General features: G+C 42.4%; 1 protein-coding gene across 5 annotated transcripts in view; it reads right to left on the bottom strand.

The window, feature by feature from the left end:
* The window catches only part of PRKD3 (protein kinase D3), a 110,295-nt gene that overhangs the window by 49,646 nt on the left and 40,184 nt on the right, over nucleotides 1-20,465 (bottom strand). For all 5 annotated transcript variants that reach the window (XR_016230467.1, XR_016230468.1, XM_051839691.3 and 2 more), the window contains exons 3-6: nucleotides 17,155-17,293; nucleotides 13,896-14,027; nucleotides 12,768-12,925; nucleotides 2,070-2,262 (exon numbers count right to left, since the gene is read on the bottom strand). Coding sequence is in view for 3 of the 5 variants with exons in the window: in XM_051839691.3 (XP_051695651.3) it covers nucleotides 2,070-2,262; nucleotides 12,768-12,925; nucleotides 13,896-14,027; nucleotides 17,155-17,293 (622 nt within the window). In the remaining 2 variants the exon portion in view is untranslated. The remainder of the gene's footprint in view (nucleotides 1-2,069; nucleotides 2,263-12,767; nucleotides 12,926-13,895; nucleotides 14,028-17,154; nucleotides 17,294-20,465) is intronic.

Here is a 20,465-nt window from a genome sequence, read left to right as displayed (position 1 = left end):
GGTATTCTCATATACTGTCATACATTATCAAGAAAACTTTCCTACATCCAAGTTAAATTTACATATAATTATTCTGTTTTGAAAGTAACGATTTATTGTTGCAAAAACTTTAGTGTTTTATCACTTGAAAATTCAGCTGCACAAGTATTTCTACCATATTAAAAAAAGGATTCCAAAAATTGTTAGATTAATGGGAAAAAGTACCTAAGATTATAGACTACTTCTACCCTGTAATAGCTCAATGACTAAGACATTTAGGTTAAGGAACAATTTTGAGAAGATCCAAGAGAAAAGGATAAAATCATCTTTAGAAAACATGAAAGTATCATGCAACTATAAGAAAAGTATTCTATTATTCTATTAAAAATCTTACTTCTGAGAATATTTTGGGAATAGTGTGCTAGGTTAGTATCCAAATAAGGGTCCTTATTTTAATTTCAATGGTTTTCACTATAGCCTGCCTACTTCAGTATGATTGCTCCAAGGATTTATAGTATTTGTACAGTTTCCTAGCTACATGATCAAAAAAACTTACATATTTATGTTTCTGAGTTTGAAAAACACTATTTTTAAAGTATTATTTCTTTGAGTGGTGTCTTGCTCTACAATCAAAAGATATACACTCGGCCGGTACCGCGGCTTACTAGGCTAATCCTCTGCCTGCGGCGCCGGCACCCCAGGTTCTAGTGCCGGTTGGGGGGCCGGATTCTGTCCCGGTTGCTCCTCTTCCAGTCCAGCTCTCTGCTGTGGCCCGGGAAGGCAGTGGAGGATGGCCCAAGTGCTTGGGCCCTGCACCTGCATGGGAAGCACCTGGCTCCTGGCTTTGGATCGGTGCAGTGTGCCGGCCGTAGCAGCCATTTGGGTAGTGAACCAACGGAAGGAAGACTTTCTCTCGGTCTCCCTCTCTCACTGTCTAATTCTGCCTGTCAAAAAAAAAAAAAAAAGTACACTCAACTAACACCTTTGCTGCTTACTAATACATAATGACAAGTGTTAAGTTAGGCTTTGCCTCACAGATCCGACTTCTAATTTTTCTGTTTTCTGTTATGTGATCAAAAGCAAGTTATTCAGTCTATGTTTATAAAATGGAAAATTAATTACCATTACTAACAAATGCATATTTCACATATAGGTGCTTTCAAGATTGCATATGGGGGGCCAATGCGGTGACATAGTGGGTGAAGCCGCCGCCTGCAGTGCCAGCATCCCATATGGGCACCTGTTTGAGATCTGGCTGCTCCATTTCCAACCTAGCTCTCTGCTATGACCTGGGAAAACAGTAGAAGATGGACCAGGTCTCTGGGCCCCTGCACCCACGTGGGAAACCCGGAGGAAGCTCCTGGCTTCTGGCTTTAGACTGGCACATCTATGGCCATTGGGGCCATCTGGGGAGTGAACTAGTGGATGGAAGACCTCTCTCTCTAACCCTGCCTCTCTGTAACTCTGCCTTTCACATAATAAACAAATCAAAAAAAAAAAAAAAAAAAAAAGGTTGTATATGGAAAAATTCTTTTTTTAACATGTTTGGGACACAGTACACACATTACAGATAGTAGTAGTAGTTAATATACACATACACTTTATTAGGCTTTTCCTTTCTTTTCTAAGTTAACCACAAGAGAGATTTCTCTGGGGCCGGTGCTGTGGTGTACCTGGTTAAGCCCTGGCCTGCAGCACCAGCCTCCCATATGGGCGCCAGTTTGAGACCTGGCTGCTCCACTTCTGATCCAGCTCTCTGCTATGGCCTGGGAAAGCAGTAGAAGATGGCCCAAGTCCCTGGGCCCCTGCACCCGCTGGGAGAGCTGGAGGAGGCTCCTGGCTCCTGGCTTCAGATCGGTACAGTTCCAGCCATTGCAACCAGCTGGGGAGTAAATCAGCAGATGGAAGACTTCTCTCTCTCTCTCTCTGTCTCTCTTCTCTCTATGTAACTCTTTCAAATAAATACATAAATCTTTATAAAAAAAAGAAAGATTTCTCTGGCAAATGCTTTTGATATATAAATATTTTAAACATGTATTTGCTAACAAAAACGGACATGAAATGTACTTAAGGAAAACACCCAATCCTACCTTTACACTGCATTCCTTGGCGAAAGAGGCCTTTGAGTAAGCGCTTGCAGTACTGACATATTGTGGGGCGGCCGTAAGAGTGGACAGCAAATGTGTGTGGCACTTTCACTCTGCACATCACCATCTTCTCCATCCAGATTGGGCGACCACTCCAAGAAGGAATTCTCTTACTTGGTTCTTGGTGAAGATGTGACTAGAACGTAAGTTATTTCCATATGTCAATATTAAACATAAAGTTATAGGGAGCAAAGCTCAACCACAATAGACATTTCTGTGGAACGCTAAGCCCAGAGTCTAAAATGTAGATCTCAGCAGTTTCCTTTGGAAAGCTTAATTTAACAGTCCTTCAGGGAGAAAAGTAGAGGCTGTTACTACTTATGCTAAGAAAAAAACCACTAAGATATGCTCAATCTCATATATATATATATATATATATATACACACACACATTCACTGATTAACTATTATTTGCCAGGCACATTCTAAAAAACAAAAGCATTAAAATGAATTTGCAACATGTTCAAATCCCTTCAAAATCTGAGGAAATTAATCACAAGAAAAGTAAACAAATTCAGGAAGTATTACTGCTCATGTTGCATTTTTGAACACATCTGAAAATATTTTAAAACAAATCTTAGGTCTTTCAATTTATCTTAACAAATAATAAATATATATGTAAAACTGAACTCTAATTTTGATGATACAAATAAATTACAGATGATAATTTTTATGATATAAATAAATTACAGATACAAAGCTAATTAAAATAACACAAAGGCCTAGTTCCTTGATACTTCTAGTCTTCCCCAACCCTGCCAAAGTGAACAAGAAGCAAAATTAAAGAACGACAAATTAAAAATTTCCATGTAACCTGGGGGGTAAGTAGCTTTTTATAACTATGGCCCTTTCTATATAAAAGGAATAATCAAACTAAATTATAGGTTAGCTGAAGTAGTTCATTCCATTCCTTCAATAAACATTCAGAGGTTAATACATGCCAATATACTATAAACTGAGGACATAAAAATGAGTAACATCTAAACCATGTCCTCAAGTGCAAAATTCATTACCTAACTACCACCCAGATATTTTAACAGATTTGTTGCATTTACTTGTATCTTCACTGCTAGAATTGAAATCCTTGGATCTTTGTGTGTGTGTGTGTGTGTGTGTGTGTGTTTTTTTTTTTTGACAGGCAGAGTGGACAGCCAGAGAGAGACAGAGAGAAAGGTCTTCCTTTTCCGTTGGTTCACCCCGCAATGGCTGCTCCGGCCAGCGCACTGTGGCCGGTGCACCACGCTGATCCGAAGCCAGGAGTCAGGTGCTTCTCCTGGTCTCCCATGCAGGTGCAGGGCCCAAGAACTTGGGCCATCCTCCACTGCACTCCTGGGCCACAGCAGAGAGCTGGACTGGAAGAGGAGCAACCAGGACTAGAAACCAGTGCGCCGGCGCCGCAGGCGGAGGATTAGCCTATTGAGCTGCGGCACCGGCCAAAATCCTTGGATCTTTTAGATGCCTTCTATAACTAGTTATGTTTATAGCTCTGAGAAGTTGAGTCATTCTACACTGATATATTCAATCAATTAAAACAAAGAGGGGTCAGAAGAAACCAAGAGACAGAAATAGAACGTACAGTCAAGAGGAGGAGAACAAGTAGGAGGAGGGCCGGTGCCATAGTATAGCGGGTGAAGCTGTTACCTGCACTGCAGGCATCCCAGGTAGGCACTGGTTTGAGTCCCGGCTGCTCTACCTCTGGTCCAGCTCTCTGCTATAGCCTGGGAAAGCAGTGAAAGATGGATCAAGCCACTGGGTTCCTGTACCTGCATGGGAGACCCAGAAAAGGCTCCTGGTTCCTTGCTTTGGATTAGCACAGCTCCAGCCCTGGCAGTCATTTGGGGAATGAGCCAACGGATAGAAGACCTCTCTCTCTCTTTCTGCCTCTGCCTCTCTGTAACTCTGCCTTTCAAATAAATAAATAAACAAACAAATAAATAAACAAATCTTTCAAAAAAATAAATTAAAAAAATTAAAAAGAAAATGTAGGAGGAAGAAAAAGACATAACAATACAGAATGCTACAAAAACAGCATACATGTAAATTTAAATGAACTCTTTTACTAATGTGTAATCACAAATTTCCTAAATGATTTTGTGATAGTATAATTCAGGAAAAGTACAAAGAGAATATTAAAACCCAAACCACACTTGCATACTTAGGCTGTCCAAGATGAGTCTGTCTCACCCTCTCCATTCTGCATGAGTAGACCACCTTTAGTCAAGGCAACAACACAGTGAGTCTGTGAAGACTAATAAAGAAGCCAGCAGGAACTAGAAACAGATGTTTTAGGCCCTTGTTCACCCTGACTCCCCACTCTAGTAGTGAATCAACAATATGTTTATCTCGCTTCTGCCTCTACTCCTTTTGGATTATCTCAAGTTCAAAACACAGAAGATAGAATAAGACTGATTTAGTCAGTCATATAAAATATACAAGGTAACTGTATAATAAAGAGATTTCATAACAGATCCCTTCATAGGCCAATGGTCAGTTTGTAACTAACTGCCTTGTCCTCAGGTCCTCAAAAGATTAATATACTAGGGACACAGTGCACAGTATGTGTGCCAGGAAATATTCAAAAGACTGGGACTGTGGCAACCACCTGTTATGTTCTATACAAGCAGTTATTTATGTTATTCACCCTACTTGAAACATGAAAAAAATCAACTCAAAGGGATTAGTACTACCACGGTGTATTAGAATTAACCTGAACTTAAACTTAGGTCTTTCATACCACACAGTCTAATGATTCTTAACATTTTTCCCACCCCCAAATATCTGGGTTTATAATACAGTAAACAGTGGTTGCCACTGTACTGGGTGAGGAAGGCAGAAATAGCATGTCAGACTTAATCAGAATCTGGGGAAGAATATGTTGGTAGAAGTACATAGAGAATTTAGTTAAAATGGGAACCCTCTGAGAAATCAGAGAAACTAGAAAAAAGTCAAAGTTCTTTTCTTACCTTGCTTTAATGCTACAAACCAAGGTTTAGCTTTAAAATTATTATTTCTTCCTTAACAGTGTGCAAATTTTTTTTAAAAGAAATCTGATTATTTCCACACTCATGTTGAAGTCAACACTTGGCAAAGTATTCACTAACCAAAAACGTTGTAGCAGTATCACGGATTCAAGCATACACAATAATAAAAACAAAAGCATTTTAAAAACTGGCAATTCCTTAATTACAAATATTCAATCAGTCTATTGTATTATTTAGTAAAAGTAGTACCTCCATTTGGCATATACATTTAGTCCTAATTTGATTCTGTCTTGTCCTGGCCCCTCAGGAAGTTTCTCAGTAGCACCGAATGGAATATTTATGTCTCATCTTCAAATAGCAACACTCAAAAAAATTCTAGTTTCTGTAATCTTAGTGATTCCATTCCAACCAAATTCAATGAACAATCTACCTTCTTCTGTTTTTCCACTTCTGTACTCAATTGCCTTTAGACTGACTTCTGACATTTTAACAGAAACTGCCTTCTTACACGCGATCAATCACAACCTCAGAGGCAGATTCAAAAGTTTCTACTCCCGATGGCCTACTTTCAGTATTATCTTAGTATTCAGTGAGGTTTAATATCTTGGTTGCACAGCTTCTCCGTTTTCCCTAGCTTTCACATTAGGATAATACCTGTACTTCCCAGCAATGTAGTGAGAATTACATTAAAAAAAAAAAAAAAAAAGTAAAGCATCCAGCACAAAACTGAGTATATGGCAGGTTAAGAGGCTTTTGTTTTTAATAAAAGATTTATTTATTTGAAAGTTACACGGAGAGAGGAGAGGCAGAGAGAGTTTTCCATCTGCTGGTTCACTCCAAACTGGCCAGAATAGCCGGATCTGTGCTGATCTGAAGCCAGGAGCCAGGAGCTTCCTCTGGGCCTCTCACACAGCTACAGCGGCCCAAGGACTTGTGCCATCTTCTAGTGCTTTCCTAGGCCATAGCAGAGAGGTGGACTGGAAGTGGAGCAGCAGGACTTGAACTGGCACCCATATGGGATGCAGAAACTGAAGGTGGCGGCTTTATTGGCTACACCACAGCGCCGGCCCCCAGGAGGCTTTTAATGTATAGCCAACTCCCAGTACGTTCTTCACTAACCTTTGTTGAGCACTGGGGTTACTCTTGTTTCTTAATTTCTTAATTGCTATCTCCATCATTTCTTTTTTTTTTTTTAAAGATTTATTTATTGCCGGCGCCGCAGCTCACTAGGCTAATCCTCCACGTAGCGGTGCCGGCACACCGGGTTCTAGTCCCAGTCGGGGCGCCGGATTCTGTCCCGGTTGCCCCTCTTCCAGGCCAGCTCTCTGCTGTGGCCAGGGAGTGCAGTGGAGGATGGTGCTTGGGCCCTGCACCCCATGGGAGACCAGGAGAAGCACCTGGCTCCTGCCAACGGATCGGCGCGGTGCGCCGGCCGCAGCGTGCCGGCTGCGGCAGCCATTGGAGGATGAACCAACGGCAGAAGGAAGACCTTCCTCTCTGTCTCTCTCTCTCACTGTCCACTCTGCCTGTTAAAAAAAAAAAAAGATTTATTTATTTATTTATTTGAAAGAGTTACACAGAGAGGAGGGAGGGAGGGAGGGAGGGAGGGAGGGAGAAAGAGAGAGAGAGAGAGAGAGAGAGAGAGAGAGAGAGAGAAAGAGAGGTCTTCCCTCCGCTGGTTCATTCCTCAGATGGCTACAACGGCTGGAGCTGCGCCAATCCAACGCCAGGAGCCAGGAGCTTCCTCTGGGTCTCCCACATGGGTACAGGGGCCCAAGGACTTGGGCCTTCTTCTACTGCTTTCCCAGGCCTCAGCAGAGACCTGTGGATGGGAAGTGGAGCAGCCGGGACCCGAACCAGCGCCCATATGGGATGCTGGCACTGCAGGTCAGGGTGTTAATCTGCTGTGCCACCACGCCAGCCCCCGCCCCCCACCGATCTCCATCATTTCTTTAGAGTGCCTTCTCTTCCCACTCTTCCATTCCCTGGATTTCTTCCCATGAGCTCTTCTCTTATTCTTCCTGCTTCTTTCTGACACTACATCTGTGGAAAGCCATTTTGAGAGACCTGCCACTCTACAAGTTCTACTTGCTTTAAAATATTCTATAAACAATCTAGTCAACTTAAATGTGACACTCTACTTATTATACTTCCTTAAGGAGTTTTCACCTTGAGGATACAATATAAATGAATGAATTAAAACATAATTGGACAGCCCTCCGTATCTGCGGGTCCCCATACCCACAGATTCAACCAAGTGTGGACTGAAAATATAGTTGCGGGGGTTGGCACCGTGGCACAGTGGGTAGGGCAGCCGCCTACAGTGCTGGCATCCCATATGGGCGTCAGTTCAAGTTCCGGTTGCTCCTCTTCCTACCCAGCTCTCTGGTTTGACCTGGGACAGCAGTAGAAGATGGCCCAAGTCCTTGGGCCTCTGCAAGTATGTGGGAGACTGGGAAGACGCTCCTGGCTCCTGGCTTTGGATCAGATCAGCTCCGGTCATTGCAGCCATTGGGGAGTGAACCAGTAGAGAGAATAATGCTTTCTCTTTCAAATAAAAAAAATGAATAAATAAAAAATTTTTAAAAATCATATATAAAAATAATATGTACTTTTACATATGTATACATAAAATATAAATGCATATATCTGTACACATATGTACACACACATTTATAAAACATACACACACACACAAAGAAAATGCAGTCAGGCAGGGCTAGCACTGTGGTGTAGAAGGTTAAGCTTCTGCCTGCAGTGCTGGCATTCCATATGGGAGCCGGTTCAAGTCCTGGCTGCTCCACTTCCAATCCAGCTCCCTGTTTATGTGCCTGGGAAAGCAGCAGAAGATGACTCAAGTCCCTTGTACCCATGTGGGAGACCTGAAGGAAGTTCCAGCCTCCTTGCTTTGGCCTGGCCTGTTGCTGCCATTTGGGGAGAGAACTAGCAAATGGAAGACCTTTCTCTCTTTCTCCTCCTCTATCTCTGCCTTTCAATTAATAAATAATTTTTTTTAATGTAGTCAGGCCTGTGATGGCTTCATCTGCAGCAAACATGTACAGCTTTCTTCTTGTTCCTTGTTTTTATTCCCTAAACATTACCTAATTACAATTATTTACATAGCACCTACATAGTAATAGGTATTTTAAGTAAGCTAGAGATGATTTAAAGTATACATAGGAGAGGCCGGTGCTGCGGCTCACTTGGCTAATCCTCCGCCTGTGGCGCTGGCACACGGGGTCCTAGTCCCCGTTGGGGCGCCGGATTCTGTCCCCCTTGCTCCTCTTCCAGTCCAGCTCTCTCCTGTGGCCCAGGAAGGCAGTGGAGGATGGCCCAAGTGCTTGGGCCCTATACCCACATGGGAGACCAGGAGAAGCACCTGGCTCCTGGCTTCTGATCGGTGCAGCGCACTGGCCATAGCAGCCATTTGGGGGGTGAACCAACGGAAGGAAGACCTTTCTCTCTGTCTCTCTCTCTAACTCTGCCTCTCAAAAAATAAAAAAAAATTTAAAAAAAGTATACATATGAGAAATGTGTGATGGTTACAAGCAAATACCACATCATTTTTATTAATTTTTTAAAAGATTTTATTTATTTAAGTGGCAGAGTTACAGAGAGAGAGAAAGGTCTTCTATCCACTGGTTTACTCCCCAAAATGGCCACAATGGCTGGAGTCGGGTGGATCTGAAGCCAGGAGCTTCTTTCAGGTCTCCCACATGGGTGCAGGGACCCAAGCACTTGGATGATCTTCCACTGCTTTCCCAGGCCATAGGTAGAGAGCCTGACCAGAGGAGGAGAAGCTGGGATACAAACTGGCACTCCGATATAGGATGCCAGCATAGCAAGCAATGACTTAACCCACTGTGCCACAAGACTGGCACCTCATTTTACTTTTTAAATGTTTATTTATTTTCATCTCCTTGGAAAACAGAGCAACAAAGAGAGTGAGACCTTCCATGCGTTGTTTACTCCTTAAATGCCTGTAATACCAGGGCTGAGCCAGACTGAAGTCAGGAGCTGAGAACTCATTCCCAGTCATGCATGTGGGTGGCAGAAACCCAAGCACCAGAGCTGTCACTTGCTATCACCCAGGATGTATCAGCAGAAAGTTGGATCAGAAGCAGGGCAGCTGGGACTCAAACTGACACTCTGATATAGGACACAGGTGTCCTTGGTGCAAACGTAGCTCCTCCTGTGATGCTTGTCCTTTTACATGGTTTTATAAAATGGACTTCAGTACCCATGGATTTTGGTATTTGGAAAGCATCCTAGAATCAATCTCTTGGGGATACTGAGGGATGACTGTAAATTATCTATTTTCTCTGTTCTTTTACTGTTTGCTAATCTTGTAATAACAATCTGGGGTTGATGTTGTGGCATTGCAGGTAAAGCTGCTGCCTGCAACTGCAGAATCCCCTATGGGCACCATTTTGTGTCCCAGTTGCTCCACTTCTGATCCAGCTCCTTGCTAATGGCCTGGGAAAAGCAGCAGTAGATGGCCCAAATGTTAGGGTCCCTGCCACCCATGTAAGAGATCCAGATGAAACTCCTAGCTCCTGGCTTTAGCCTGGTCCAGCCACTACAGCCATCTGGGGAGTGAACCAGCAGATAGAAGATATCTCTCTCTCTCTTTCTTTCTGTAACTCTTTCAAATAAATAAATAAATCTTTAAGAAAAAATTAAGGCAAAATAAAAGCTTAGCTAATTACAAAATTAAAAAAAAATCAACTGGGGGTAGCTGACATACCCGTATCATCTATGGGGCTCTTTTTTTAAATTTTTTTTAACGATTTATTTATTTATTTGAAAGTCAGAGTTAACACACACACAGAGAGGTCTTCCATCCACTGGTTCACTCCCCAACTGGCCACAACGGACTGGTTCACTCCCCAATTGGCCACAACGGCTTGGAGCTGCACTGATCCAAAGCCAGGAGCCTCTTCCAGGTTTCCCACGCAAGTGCACGGGCCCAAGGACTTGGGCCATCTTCTACTGCTTTCCCAGGCCATAGCAGAGAGCTGGATTGGAATTAGAGCAGCCATGATTAGAACCGGCGCCCATATGGGATGAGGGCACTGCAGGCAGCAGCTTTACCTGCTACGCCACAGCGCCGGCCCCTATGAGGCTCTTAAAACATCACAGCTCTGGGGCCGGTGCTGTGGCATAGCAGGTAAAAGCCGGCACCTGCAGTACCCGCATCCCACATGGGCGCCAGTTCTAGTCATGGTTTCTGTACTTCCAATCCAGCTCTCTGCTATGGCCTGGGAAAGCAGTAGAGGATGGCCCAAGTCCTTGGGCCCCTGCACCTGTGTGGGAGACCTAGAGGAAGCGCCAAGCTTCTGGTTCCTGGCTTTGGATTGGTGCAGCTCCGGCCATTCCAGCCAACTGGGGAGTGAACCAGCGGATGGAAGACCTTTCTCTCTGCCTCTGCTTCTCTCTCTGTGTAACTCTTTAAAATAAATAAATAAATCTTAAAAAAAAAAATCACAGCTGTGTCCTGTAGTCCTCATTCCTAGATACATTAACTGTGCAGTTCTGTGTATAAAACACACTAATTTTCTTACTACTAACTGTTACCCAATTTCTTCCATATGTTTATAATAATCCCTGATTTTCAGTTTCTAAAGCCATAGGACTCTCTACATTAACAATTGCACGTAGTGGATGTTTTACACAGCAGTTAAGTTGCTGCTTCGGATGATGGCATCTCATATTAGCGTATCTTGTTTGAGTCCTGGTTCCTCCAATTCTGATTCAGCTTCCTAATGTGAATCAGAAAGCAAGAGGTGTGGCTCAAATACCTGGGTGCTTCCCACTCACATTGGACACCCAGACTGAGCTCTGGACTCCTGGCTTCTGCCTGGACTAGCCCCAGTTCTTGTGGGCATTTAGGAATTGAACCAGTGGATGGAAGATTTCTTTGTATTTCTGTCTTTCAAATAAAACAAAAATAAATTTTAAAAAATAATAAAAATTTCACACCAGTGTTAAGCAATATGTAAATACAGGACTTTTGTGAAAGGACTTCATGGGCTTTTACTGTGACAAAATCACATGATGAAAGTATCAAGAAAACTGTCCAAAACTTTGATTTTGCCATTCATGAAGATACAGCTAGATGGTAAGATTATAGTCTATTGATGAAAATCATTTGAATTTGTTAAATATATGAGGAAATTCTTTGCCAGGAGCCAGGAGTTTCATTTGGGTCTCCCAAGTGGGTGACAGGGGCCCAAGGACTTGGGCCATCTTCCACTGCTTTCCCAGGCACATTAGCAGGGAGCTGGATGGAAATGGAACAGCTGGGACTCAAACCGGCACCCATATGGGATGCCAGTGTGGCAAGTGGCGGCTTTATCTCCTATGCCACAACACTGGTCCCAATTCTTTTTTATTTTTCTTAAATAAGATTTATTATTTATTTGAAAGGCAGAGTTACAAAGAGGAGGAGGAAGTAGAGAGAGGGAGAGAGAGAGGGAGGGAGGGAGGGAGGGAGGGAGGGAGGGAGAGTCAGTCTTCCATCTGTTGATTCACATCCCAAACAGTTGTAAAGGCAATGGTTGTGCCAGGCCAGAGCCAGGAGTCTGGAACTACATCTAGGTCTCCCACCTGGGTGGCAGAGGGCCAATTACTTGGATCATCTGTGCTACTTTCCAGGTACAGGAGCTGGATTGGAAGTGGAGCAACTGGGATTCAAACCAGGGTCTATATGGCATGTTGGCCTTGTGTGCAGCGGCTTAATCATCTGTGTTACACTATTGGCCCCAAGAAATTATTTCTTTACCCTTTACCCTTGAGAAGTCCAACATATTTAGGAAAAAAAAATCATTAATTTCAGAAGAATGACATCTGGGTTTAATTTTCAATTCTAATATCTCTTTACCAATTTCCTGTGACTCCAGACAAGTCAATTAACCATTCTGCACTGCAATCATCTCTCATGGGTACAGATCTTCTGATGTACCTCATATTGTGAGGCCTGGTAGAGTCATTCATTCATCACTCAGTACCTACAGAGCAGTAGACATTGTGTAGGGTATAATGGGGCACTTTTTTAAAGAACTAAATATTATCTTCTTTAAATAGATTATAAACTCTTGGGAGCAGAATCACACATGGTAATAGGTTGACTGTAACACATATAATCAAGAATGTTTGAAAAGTGTGATGGCATCCAGTAAATAAATAACTGCTAGGTAAGGGTAAAATCAGGAAAGGTGACTTTCAAACCAGGAAAAACCATGTAGGATGGACAACAAAAACAAAGGTCGAAAAGCAAGGGTGTGTTCAGGGAACGCTGAATAGTGCAGATTGTCAGAAATAAAATATATACAGGTTTCTTAGTAGGGAATGATATATAAACAAAGTTGTGTATTAGGAAACTCTGTCAAGTATAAGACGAAATACAGTTTGGAAACCAGAAGCCAGGATAATGTTAAGCACTAATGCAATGGTCCATGTGATAAATAAGGCAATCCAAAGTATAAACTGCAATTCATTACTATTGCCAAGCCCTCTTTCCATGATCACAAAAGTTCCTTAAGTGTACAAATGTAATATTATTTAGCATATAACATGTGTTTTTAAGATGCTGTCATAAACTCTCCATAAACACAGGAAGAACTAGTAAAATGTCCTTCTGTTATCTTAGAACACATACCTCTTCACTAAGAAGTGGTACACATTCAGATTGTAGGGGTCTTGGAACCGAGAGGCCAGGTCCTGGTAGAGATACATTGGACAGACGTCTTTTTCTCACTCCACTGCAGTTATTTGGAATCTTGAAGGCACATCGTTTATGATAATTTAATCCACAGCCTAAATACATTTTAAAAGGTTAAAAAATATTAAAGTAACTTTACTATTTAAGTGTAATAAATAAAATCACTGCTTCTTTAACTCTTGCTCTGGCAGCAATACTTACTTAGCAAAATGACAGGCAAACAATTTAAAAAAGAACAGGAAAGATACAGAATGATTTATTCAGAAAGATTAAGCTAGCTAATGCAGTGGTGTTTGAAATGTTGTATCTAAGGCAATCATCTGGGAATTTATTAGAAATGCAATTCTTGCCCTCTAACCCATAGAGCTATAAATTAGGAATCTTGGGGATAAGGCCCAGCAAGGTATGGTTTATGATGCCAGGTAAAGTTTGAGAAACACTGGATTAAAGCACAGGTCAGCAAACTGTGGCTTGCATACCAAATTCTTCCTGTGATACAAAAATTATATGAAATGCAAATTTCAACATTCCTAAATATGAATATGGGAATATAAATATGAACTGGGACTATGGCCATTCCCATTTGTTTCCATACATATAAGGTTAACATCACACTCCAACAGCAGAGTATAGTCAGTCACAACACAGATCATATGGCCAGTAAAGCCTAAAATACTTATCCTCTGGCCCTACAGACATAGTTTGACTTTTCCTTCTCAGAGAAGTGCTTCTTAATCAAAATGTGTACTTATGTGCTCCCCCTAATAATTCTAATTCAGAAAAAATAAGGAAATTAATATTTACTGAATCACTACTTTGAGCCAAATATTTTCCCATTTTACCTTACTGAGTCATTATGAAACCAATGGAGTAGATATATTTTACAGAGAAACTGATCCTCAGAGTGAATAAGTAGGTGGCAGAATTAAGACCAGGCCCTCAATCTCTCCAATTCTAAAGGTTAGCTACTATTCAGTAACCAACTTGATCTTGTTTTTTCATCAACAATAAAAGAATGTACATGTAAAATCCTACAAAAGGAGTAAAAAATTTTAGGGCACATACCTTCACATTTCAGTCCCTGACGTACCAATCCCCAGAGCATTTCACCACAATAATCACAAAAAGTAGGAGCTTTGTAAGAATGTACATAGAGGGTATGTGGACGAATCTGGAAGTCTTCTACTGTGGCCAAAGCTTTCAAAAAAGAAAAGCATTTAAATAAACCCCATATTTGTAATTGTTATTATGAGATTAGGAATGCTCACCATACTCATTTATGTCAAAGTACACAGAATCATTGTTTTATCTGCCAGTTTCACCTTACCATAAAAGTAAATTTTATTTAGCATTTAATACTTTGATTTTTAGACACTAGTTTAGGGAGCAGGTATTTGGCCTAGTGGTTATGATGTTCATATCCTACATCAGAGTACCTGGATTGGACTCCCAGCTCCAATTCAGTATTTCACCAGTGCAGACACTGAGAGGCAGCAGTGAAGGTTGCTGCCATCGTGTGAGAGACCTTGACTGAGTTCCTGGCTTTGGCGCTGGCCCGCTCTGGGCCATTGTGGGCATTTGGGGGAGTGAACCAGAGGATGGGACCTTTCTCTCAGTGTCTAAATAAATAAATAAATAAATTCATGGAAAACACACTTTTTTTTTTTTTTTTTTTGGACTGGCAGAGTGGACAGTGAGCAAGTGAGCAAGAGAGAGAGAGAGAGAGAGAGAGAAAGGTCTTCCTTTGCCATTGGTTCACCCTCCAGTGGCTGCCGCAGCCGGCGCACTGCGGCCAGTGCACTGCGCTGATCCAATGGCAGGAGCCAGGTACTTATCCTGGTCTCCCATGGGGTGCAGGGCCCAAGCACTTGGGCCATCTTCCACTGCACTCCCAGGCCACAGCAGAGAGCTGGCCTAGAAGAGGGGCAACCGGGACAGAATCCACGCCCCGACCGGGACTAGACCCAGTGTGCCGGCGCCGCAAGGCGGAGGATTAGCCTAGTGAGCCGTGGCGCCGGCCCACATTATTTTTTTTTAAAGAATGATTTTGGGGGCCAGTGCTGTGGCGCACCAGGTTAACACCCTGGCCTGAAGTGCCGGCATCCCATATGGGTGCCGGTTCGAGTCCTGGCTGCTCCACTTTTTTTTTTTTTTTTTTTTTACAGATAGAGTTAGTGAGAGAAAGAGACAGAGAGAAAGGTCTTCCTTCCGTTGGTTCACCCCGCAAATGGCTGCTACGGCCATCGCTGCGCTGATCCGAAGCCAGGAGCCAGGTGCTTCCCTCTGCTCTCCCATACGGGTGCAGGGCCCAAGCACTTGGGCCATCCTCCACTGCCTTCCCAGGCCACAGCAGAGAGCTGGACTGGAAGAGGAGCAACTGGGACAGAATCCGGCACCCCGACTGGGACTAGAACCTGGTGTGCTGGCGCCACAGGTGGAGGATTAGCCTAGTGAGCCACAGTGCCAGCCCTGGCTGCTCCACTTCTGATTCAGCTCTCTGCTACGGCTTGGGAAAGCAGTGGAAGATGGCTCAAGTCCTTGGGCCCTTGCACCCACGTGGGAGACCCAGAAGCAGCTCCTTGCTTCTGGGTTCGGATTGGCACAGCTCCAGCCCTTGCAGTCAATTTGGGGAGTAAACCAGCGGATGGAAGACCTTTCTCTCTCTGCTTCTCCTCTCTCTGTGTAACTCTGACTTTTAAATAAATAAATAAATATTTTTAAAAATTGATTTTTTTGTGCCCAAATAAACTTTAATTTCATTTTCCATAAATTTTTAAGTGCCTTTGTTTTCCAAAAGCATTTTCTCATACTGACAAGGTGAAAAACAGCTGTTAGGTCTATTTTACCCAATTAAAAAAAGTTTAGGAGGTGGGTCACTTGATACACTGGAGTGCCTAGGTTCAAGTCCTGGCTCTACTCCCCTGGCTCCAGCTTCCTGCTAATGTACAACAGGGAGGCAGCAGGTAACAGCTCAAGTACTTGAGTCCTTTCCACTCTGGTGGGAGAGCTGGACTGAATTCTGGATTCCTAGTTTTGGCCCAATCTAGCCCTACCTGTCACATGCATTTGGAGAGTGAACCAGCATAAGGAGATCCCTGTCTGTCTCTGTCTCTCTGCCTTTCAAACAAACAAAAAGATATTTTTAATGGGTTAATTTATAATACGGTGGAAAATAGAATATTAAAAAATACTGTGAAATTTTACTTCAATTTATAAGCACCGTTTCTGCGGGAACAGAAAAGTTCTAACTCCAATACACATTCTCTTGTCTTTTCTCCACAGTCCTAATGGTTAAAAAAAAGAGATTCATTTCTCCTAAATGAGCAATTGCAATAGTAGACAAAGATTTTCTTCTCACCTCAAACTGCAAGTCATTAGTGGATAGTTCTGTGTTTTGATGAAGGGTCCATAGCAAAGGAACGGATGTGAGCATGACCTCCAGGGAGGACAGAGTGAAGCCCAGTAGGATTACAAAGGAAAAAGAGACTGGGAAGCATGCAGATGGTTTGTGGTTGTGATGTAAAAGATGAGTGATGAGGTGGATAGGTCAATGGGAGGACCAGAAATACCAAAGGAGTGGAGACTAACAAGAAAAGGTGATAGAAAGGATCTCAAAAAATCGGCTCAAAGGTGAATTTGAGAAGAGGCAAAAGTGTAGCAGGACTCTGGGTCCTTGGCCAGCCAGCTTGTTTCTTTTCTTTTCTTAGTCCTCTTTTCTTATCCAATAAAAAGTGCTGCAGATCTGCTATCTACATTATTACTATGGCATTTTTTCTTCCTTTATACTACTCCCTAACAATCCTGCCACGTGCTGTCGGATGAGATCAGAAATAGAGCTAAGGAAGGAGTGGCAAAAATGAGTGAGGTGGAAAAAGAGACAAAGAGAAAAATGGGGAAAGAGCATTTATTCAAAGCCACGGAAACTCTATCCAGTATTGTAGTTTCCTCTTCCATATCTTCATTGTTTCTCCTTTTTTCCTGAATCTCTTTTCTGAACCTGAATTTTCTTCTTCTATGCTCTTTACAGAAATGGGGAAAAGGGAACAAAATTTCAGTATAATTGTTTTATTTCTTCAACTCAGAGAAAAGAATATATTTCCCTTTCAGTTCAATTGCTCTTTCCCTAAGCTGAGTAACTCTCAAATAATTCAGTTTATTTTCCTACTTTTTCTCATTTGTAATATAACCTTCCTGAAAATAAAAATCACACAGTAACTATATTATAAATGAAATAAGCAATTCTAATACCCAGACTAAGTATGATTGAATATAGCATTTTGTACAGAAAAAGACTCTTTGGGAAAAAGTAAAGCTACGTACTTACCTGAAAGAACAACTTCTACTAGGTCTCCTTCATGTATTTCATCTGCTGAGGTAATCAGCTGCAAAATATTTTCTGAGTTCATGTCATGGCGAAAGAGAAGAATTTTATCATACATGCCAAAGAATCCACATTCTGGAAACTGTGGGAAAATGATGTTGTATCAGTTTATCCATGGCTTTCTATTTTTATAAGTAAATGACTTAAATCTTATAAAAAAGCTTTTAATGGAATATTTTATTCTAACACATACTTGCAAAAAACTGTTAAAATAAAAAGGAGAGTCCATACTCAAGTATCCTTGTTAATTTTAAAGGTCAACAAGATAAGGTAAATTTACAACTAAATAATCATTATCTTAAAACATCTCTCTTAGAAATACAGGATTTCTTTTTTTAAAGGATTTATTTATTTATCTGAAAGGCAGAGTTAGAGCAGTAAAGACAAATATCCTTCATCCGCATGGTCACTCCCCAAAGGGCTGCCATAGCCAGAACAGGGCAGGAGCCAGGAGTTTCTTTTGGGTCTCCCACCTTGCTGGCAGCAGTCCAAGAACCTGGACTATCATCTATTGTTTTCCTAGGCTCATCAGCAGGGAGCTGGGTTGGCAGTAGACTAGTGAGACCACAAAGTGGTGCACATATGAGATGCTTGTGTCATAGGCAGTGGCTTAACCTGCTACACCACAATGCTGTTGGCCCCAGAAATATAGGATTTTTATATTCAGCTCTTGATGGAGACTATAGTCCTACTGCTACTCTATTCTTACATAGCCTGAATGATAAAGTCTTTCCCATTCTCTATATCTGCATTATTCAATACATGGTTATCTTCTACTCACATGCAGGTATTTAAATTTGAAATAATTAAAATTAAATGAAAAATGAAGTTCTTCACTCACTCTGGTCACATTACAGACACCAACTGCCACCTTGGCTACCAGCTACAATACTGTACAACACACATACAAAGCACTTCCATCTTTCTGTTAAGGTCTACTGAACCTGAGCAGGTAGAAGACCAATAATTCACAAGGCTATTAATTCCAATTTTTCTACCAAATGTACCTAGAGCCTCCAGTGTTGATCTAGTATCTCTTCTTTAAGTCTATTCTCTGTAATTACAATACATGATTCATTATAGTATCTTCCTTTGGAGGATTATGATATGGATTACATTTGAAGGTATGTGTTCCAAAATTTTTATGATTAATAATGAGTGTATTTTAAAGTACCTGTTTTATATAAGTAAGTTCAATTTTTAAATCCATTTTTAAAATATTTATTTATTTATTTGAAAAGCAGAGTTACAGAGAGGCAGAGAGGCAGAGAGAGAGAGAGAGAGAGTCCATCCGCTAGTTCACTCCCCAGATGGCTACAACAGCTGGTGCCAATTTGAAGCCAGGAGCCAGGAGCCTCTTCTGGGTCTCCCACATGAGTGAAGGGGCCCAAGGACTTGGGTCATCTTCTACTGCTTTCCCAGGCCATCGCAGAGAGCTGGATCAGAAGTGGAGCAGCTGTGATTAGAACCAGCAGCCATATGGGATGCTGGCACTGCAGGCAGTGGCTTTACCATCTATGCCCAGCACTAGCCTGAATACATTTTTAAAAATGAGACTATGCTCTAAATTACCAGCACCTTAGGACATAATACTCTACAAAATTCTTTAGATCTCAGGAAAAAATGCCCATTAAAAACTCTGCAGCTGACCAGCACCGTGGCTCACTAGGCTAATCCTCTGCCTGCAGCGCCGGTACCGTCCCGGTTGGGGCACCGGATTCTGTCCCGGTTGCTCCTCTCCCAGTCCAGCTCTCTGCTGTGGCCCGGGAGGGCAGTGGAGGATGGCCCAAGTGCTTGGGCCCTGAACCACATGGGAAACAAGGAGAAGCACCTGGTTCCTGGCTTCGGATCGGCGCAGCATGCCAGCTGTAGCGGCCATTTGGGGAGTGAACCAAAAGAAGGAAGACCTTTCTCTCTCATTGTCTAACTTTGCCTGTTAAACACACACACACACACACACACACACACACAAACCACCTCTGCAGCATGGCCTGCCAGGGATCAGCCACACCATACCATCCCGCAAGTGCATCCACTGGAGGGACGTCACTGAGGACATGCTCCACCTACTTCATCTGGAGACCCTTCTTTGTGAGGATCCACAAAAGAAATTTCTCTGGTTGGTTTTATAACGTGAACAATCGATCACAGAACTAATCATGTTCTTGTGTTTGCTTTGCCCAGTGAAAAAGCACAACCATGTCTGTAGTCTACTTATGTTTTATATGCAGATACTAACCCAGCTTCATCTTATTTTCTGACATTTAATTGTCTTTTTGGAGAAACCTTTTCTATATCTCTAAAATTTCTCGTATTTTTTTTTGGGGGGGGGGCATTTCTGTGGCATAGACTAAGTCTCTGCCTGCAGTGTTGGGATCTCATATGGGCGCCTGTTCAAGCTGTGGCTGCTCCACTTCCAATCCGGCTTCCTGTTAATGGCCAAGGAAAGCAGCAGAAGATGGCCAAATACTTGGGCCCCTGTACCCACGTGGGAGACTGCGATGAAGCTCCTGACTCCAGCCTCCTGACTTCGGCCTGGCCCGGCCCCAGCCAGTGTGGCCATCTGGGGAGTGACCAGAGGATGGCAGATCTCTTTCTCTCCCCGCTTCTCTCTCTGTAAACTCTCCCTTTCAAATAAATAAATCAATCTTTTTTTTTTTAAAGTTAAGTTTTTTTTTTTTTTTTTTTTTTTTTTTTTTTTTGACAGGCAGAGTGGACAGTGAGAGAGAGAGAGACAGAGAGAAAGGTCTTCCTTTTGCCGTTGGTTCACCCTCCAATGGCCGCTGCGGCTGGCGCGCTGCGGCCGGCGCACTGCGCTGATCTGATGGCAGGAGCCAGGAGCCAGGTGCTTCTCCTGGTCTCCCATGGGGTGCAGGGCCCAAGCACCTGGGCCATCCTCCACTGCACTCCCTGGCCACAGCAGAGAGCTGGCCTGGAAGAGGGGCAACCGGGACAGAATCCGGCGCCCCGACCGGGACTAGAACCCGGTGTGCCGGCGCCGCTAGGCGGAGGATTAGCCTAGTGAGCCGCGGCTAAAGTTAAGTTTTTTAAAAGTTGAAAACAATGACTTAGATATACCTAACTAATGAGAGTTCTCAACTGAAAAGTAAAAATCAGGATCACAAATTATATTTTAAAATTAAAATTTTACAGAATTTTATTATATTATTGGACTGAATAAAATATTCTCATAACTTGGTTGTAATTATTCTTAAGAACTTATTTTAAAAGGATTAGACATTCCATCCTCATAA

This window comes from Oryctolagus cuniculus, chromosome 2 (genome assembly GCF_051225735.1).
Source record: "Oryctolagus cuniculus isolate XC-2025 breed Fujian yellow rabbit chromosome 2, ASM5122573v1, whole genome shotgun sequence".
Lineage (NCBI taxonomy): Eukaryota > Metazoa > Chordata > Mammalia > Lagomorpha > Leporidae > Oryctolagus > Oryctolagus cuniculus.
Note: the sequence above shows the minus strand (reverse complement) of the source record. Positions and strands in the feature narration are given on the sequence as shown.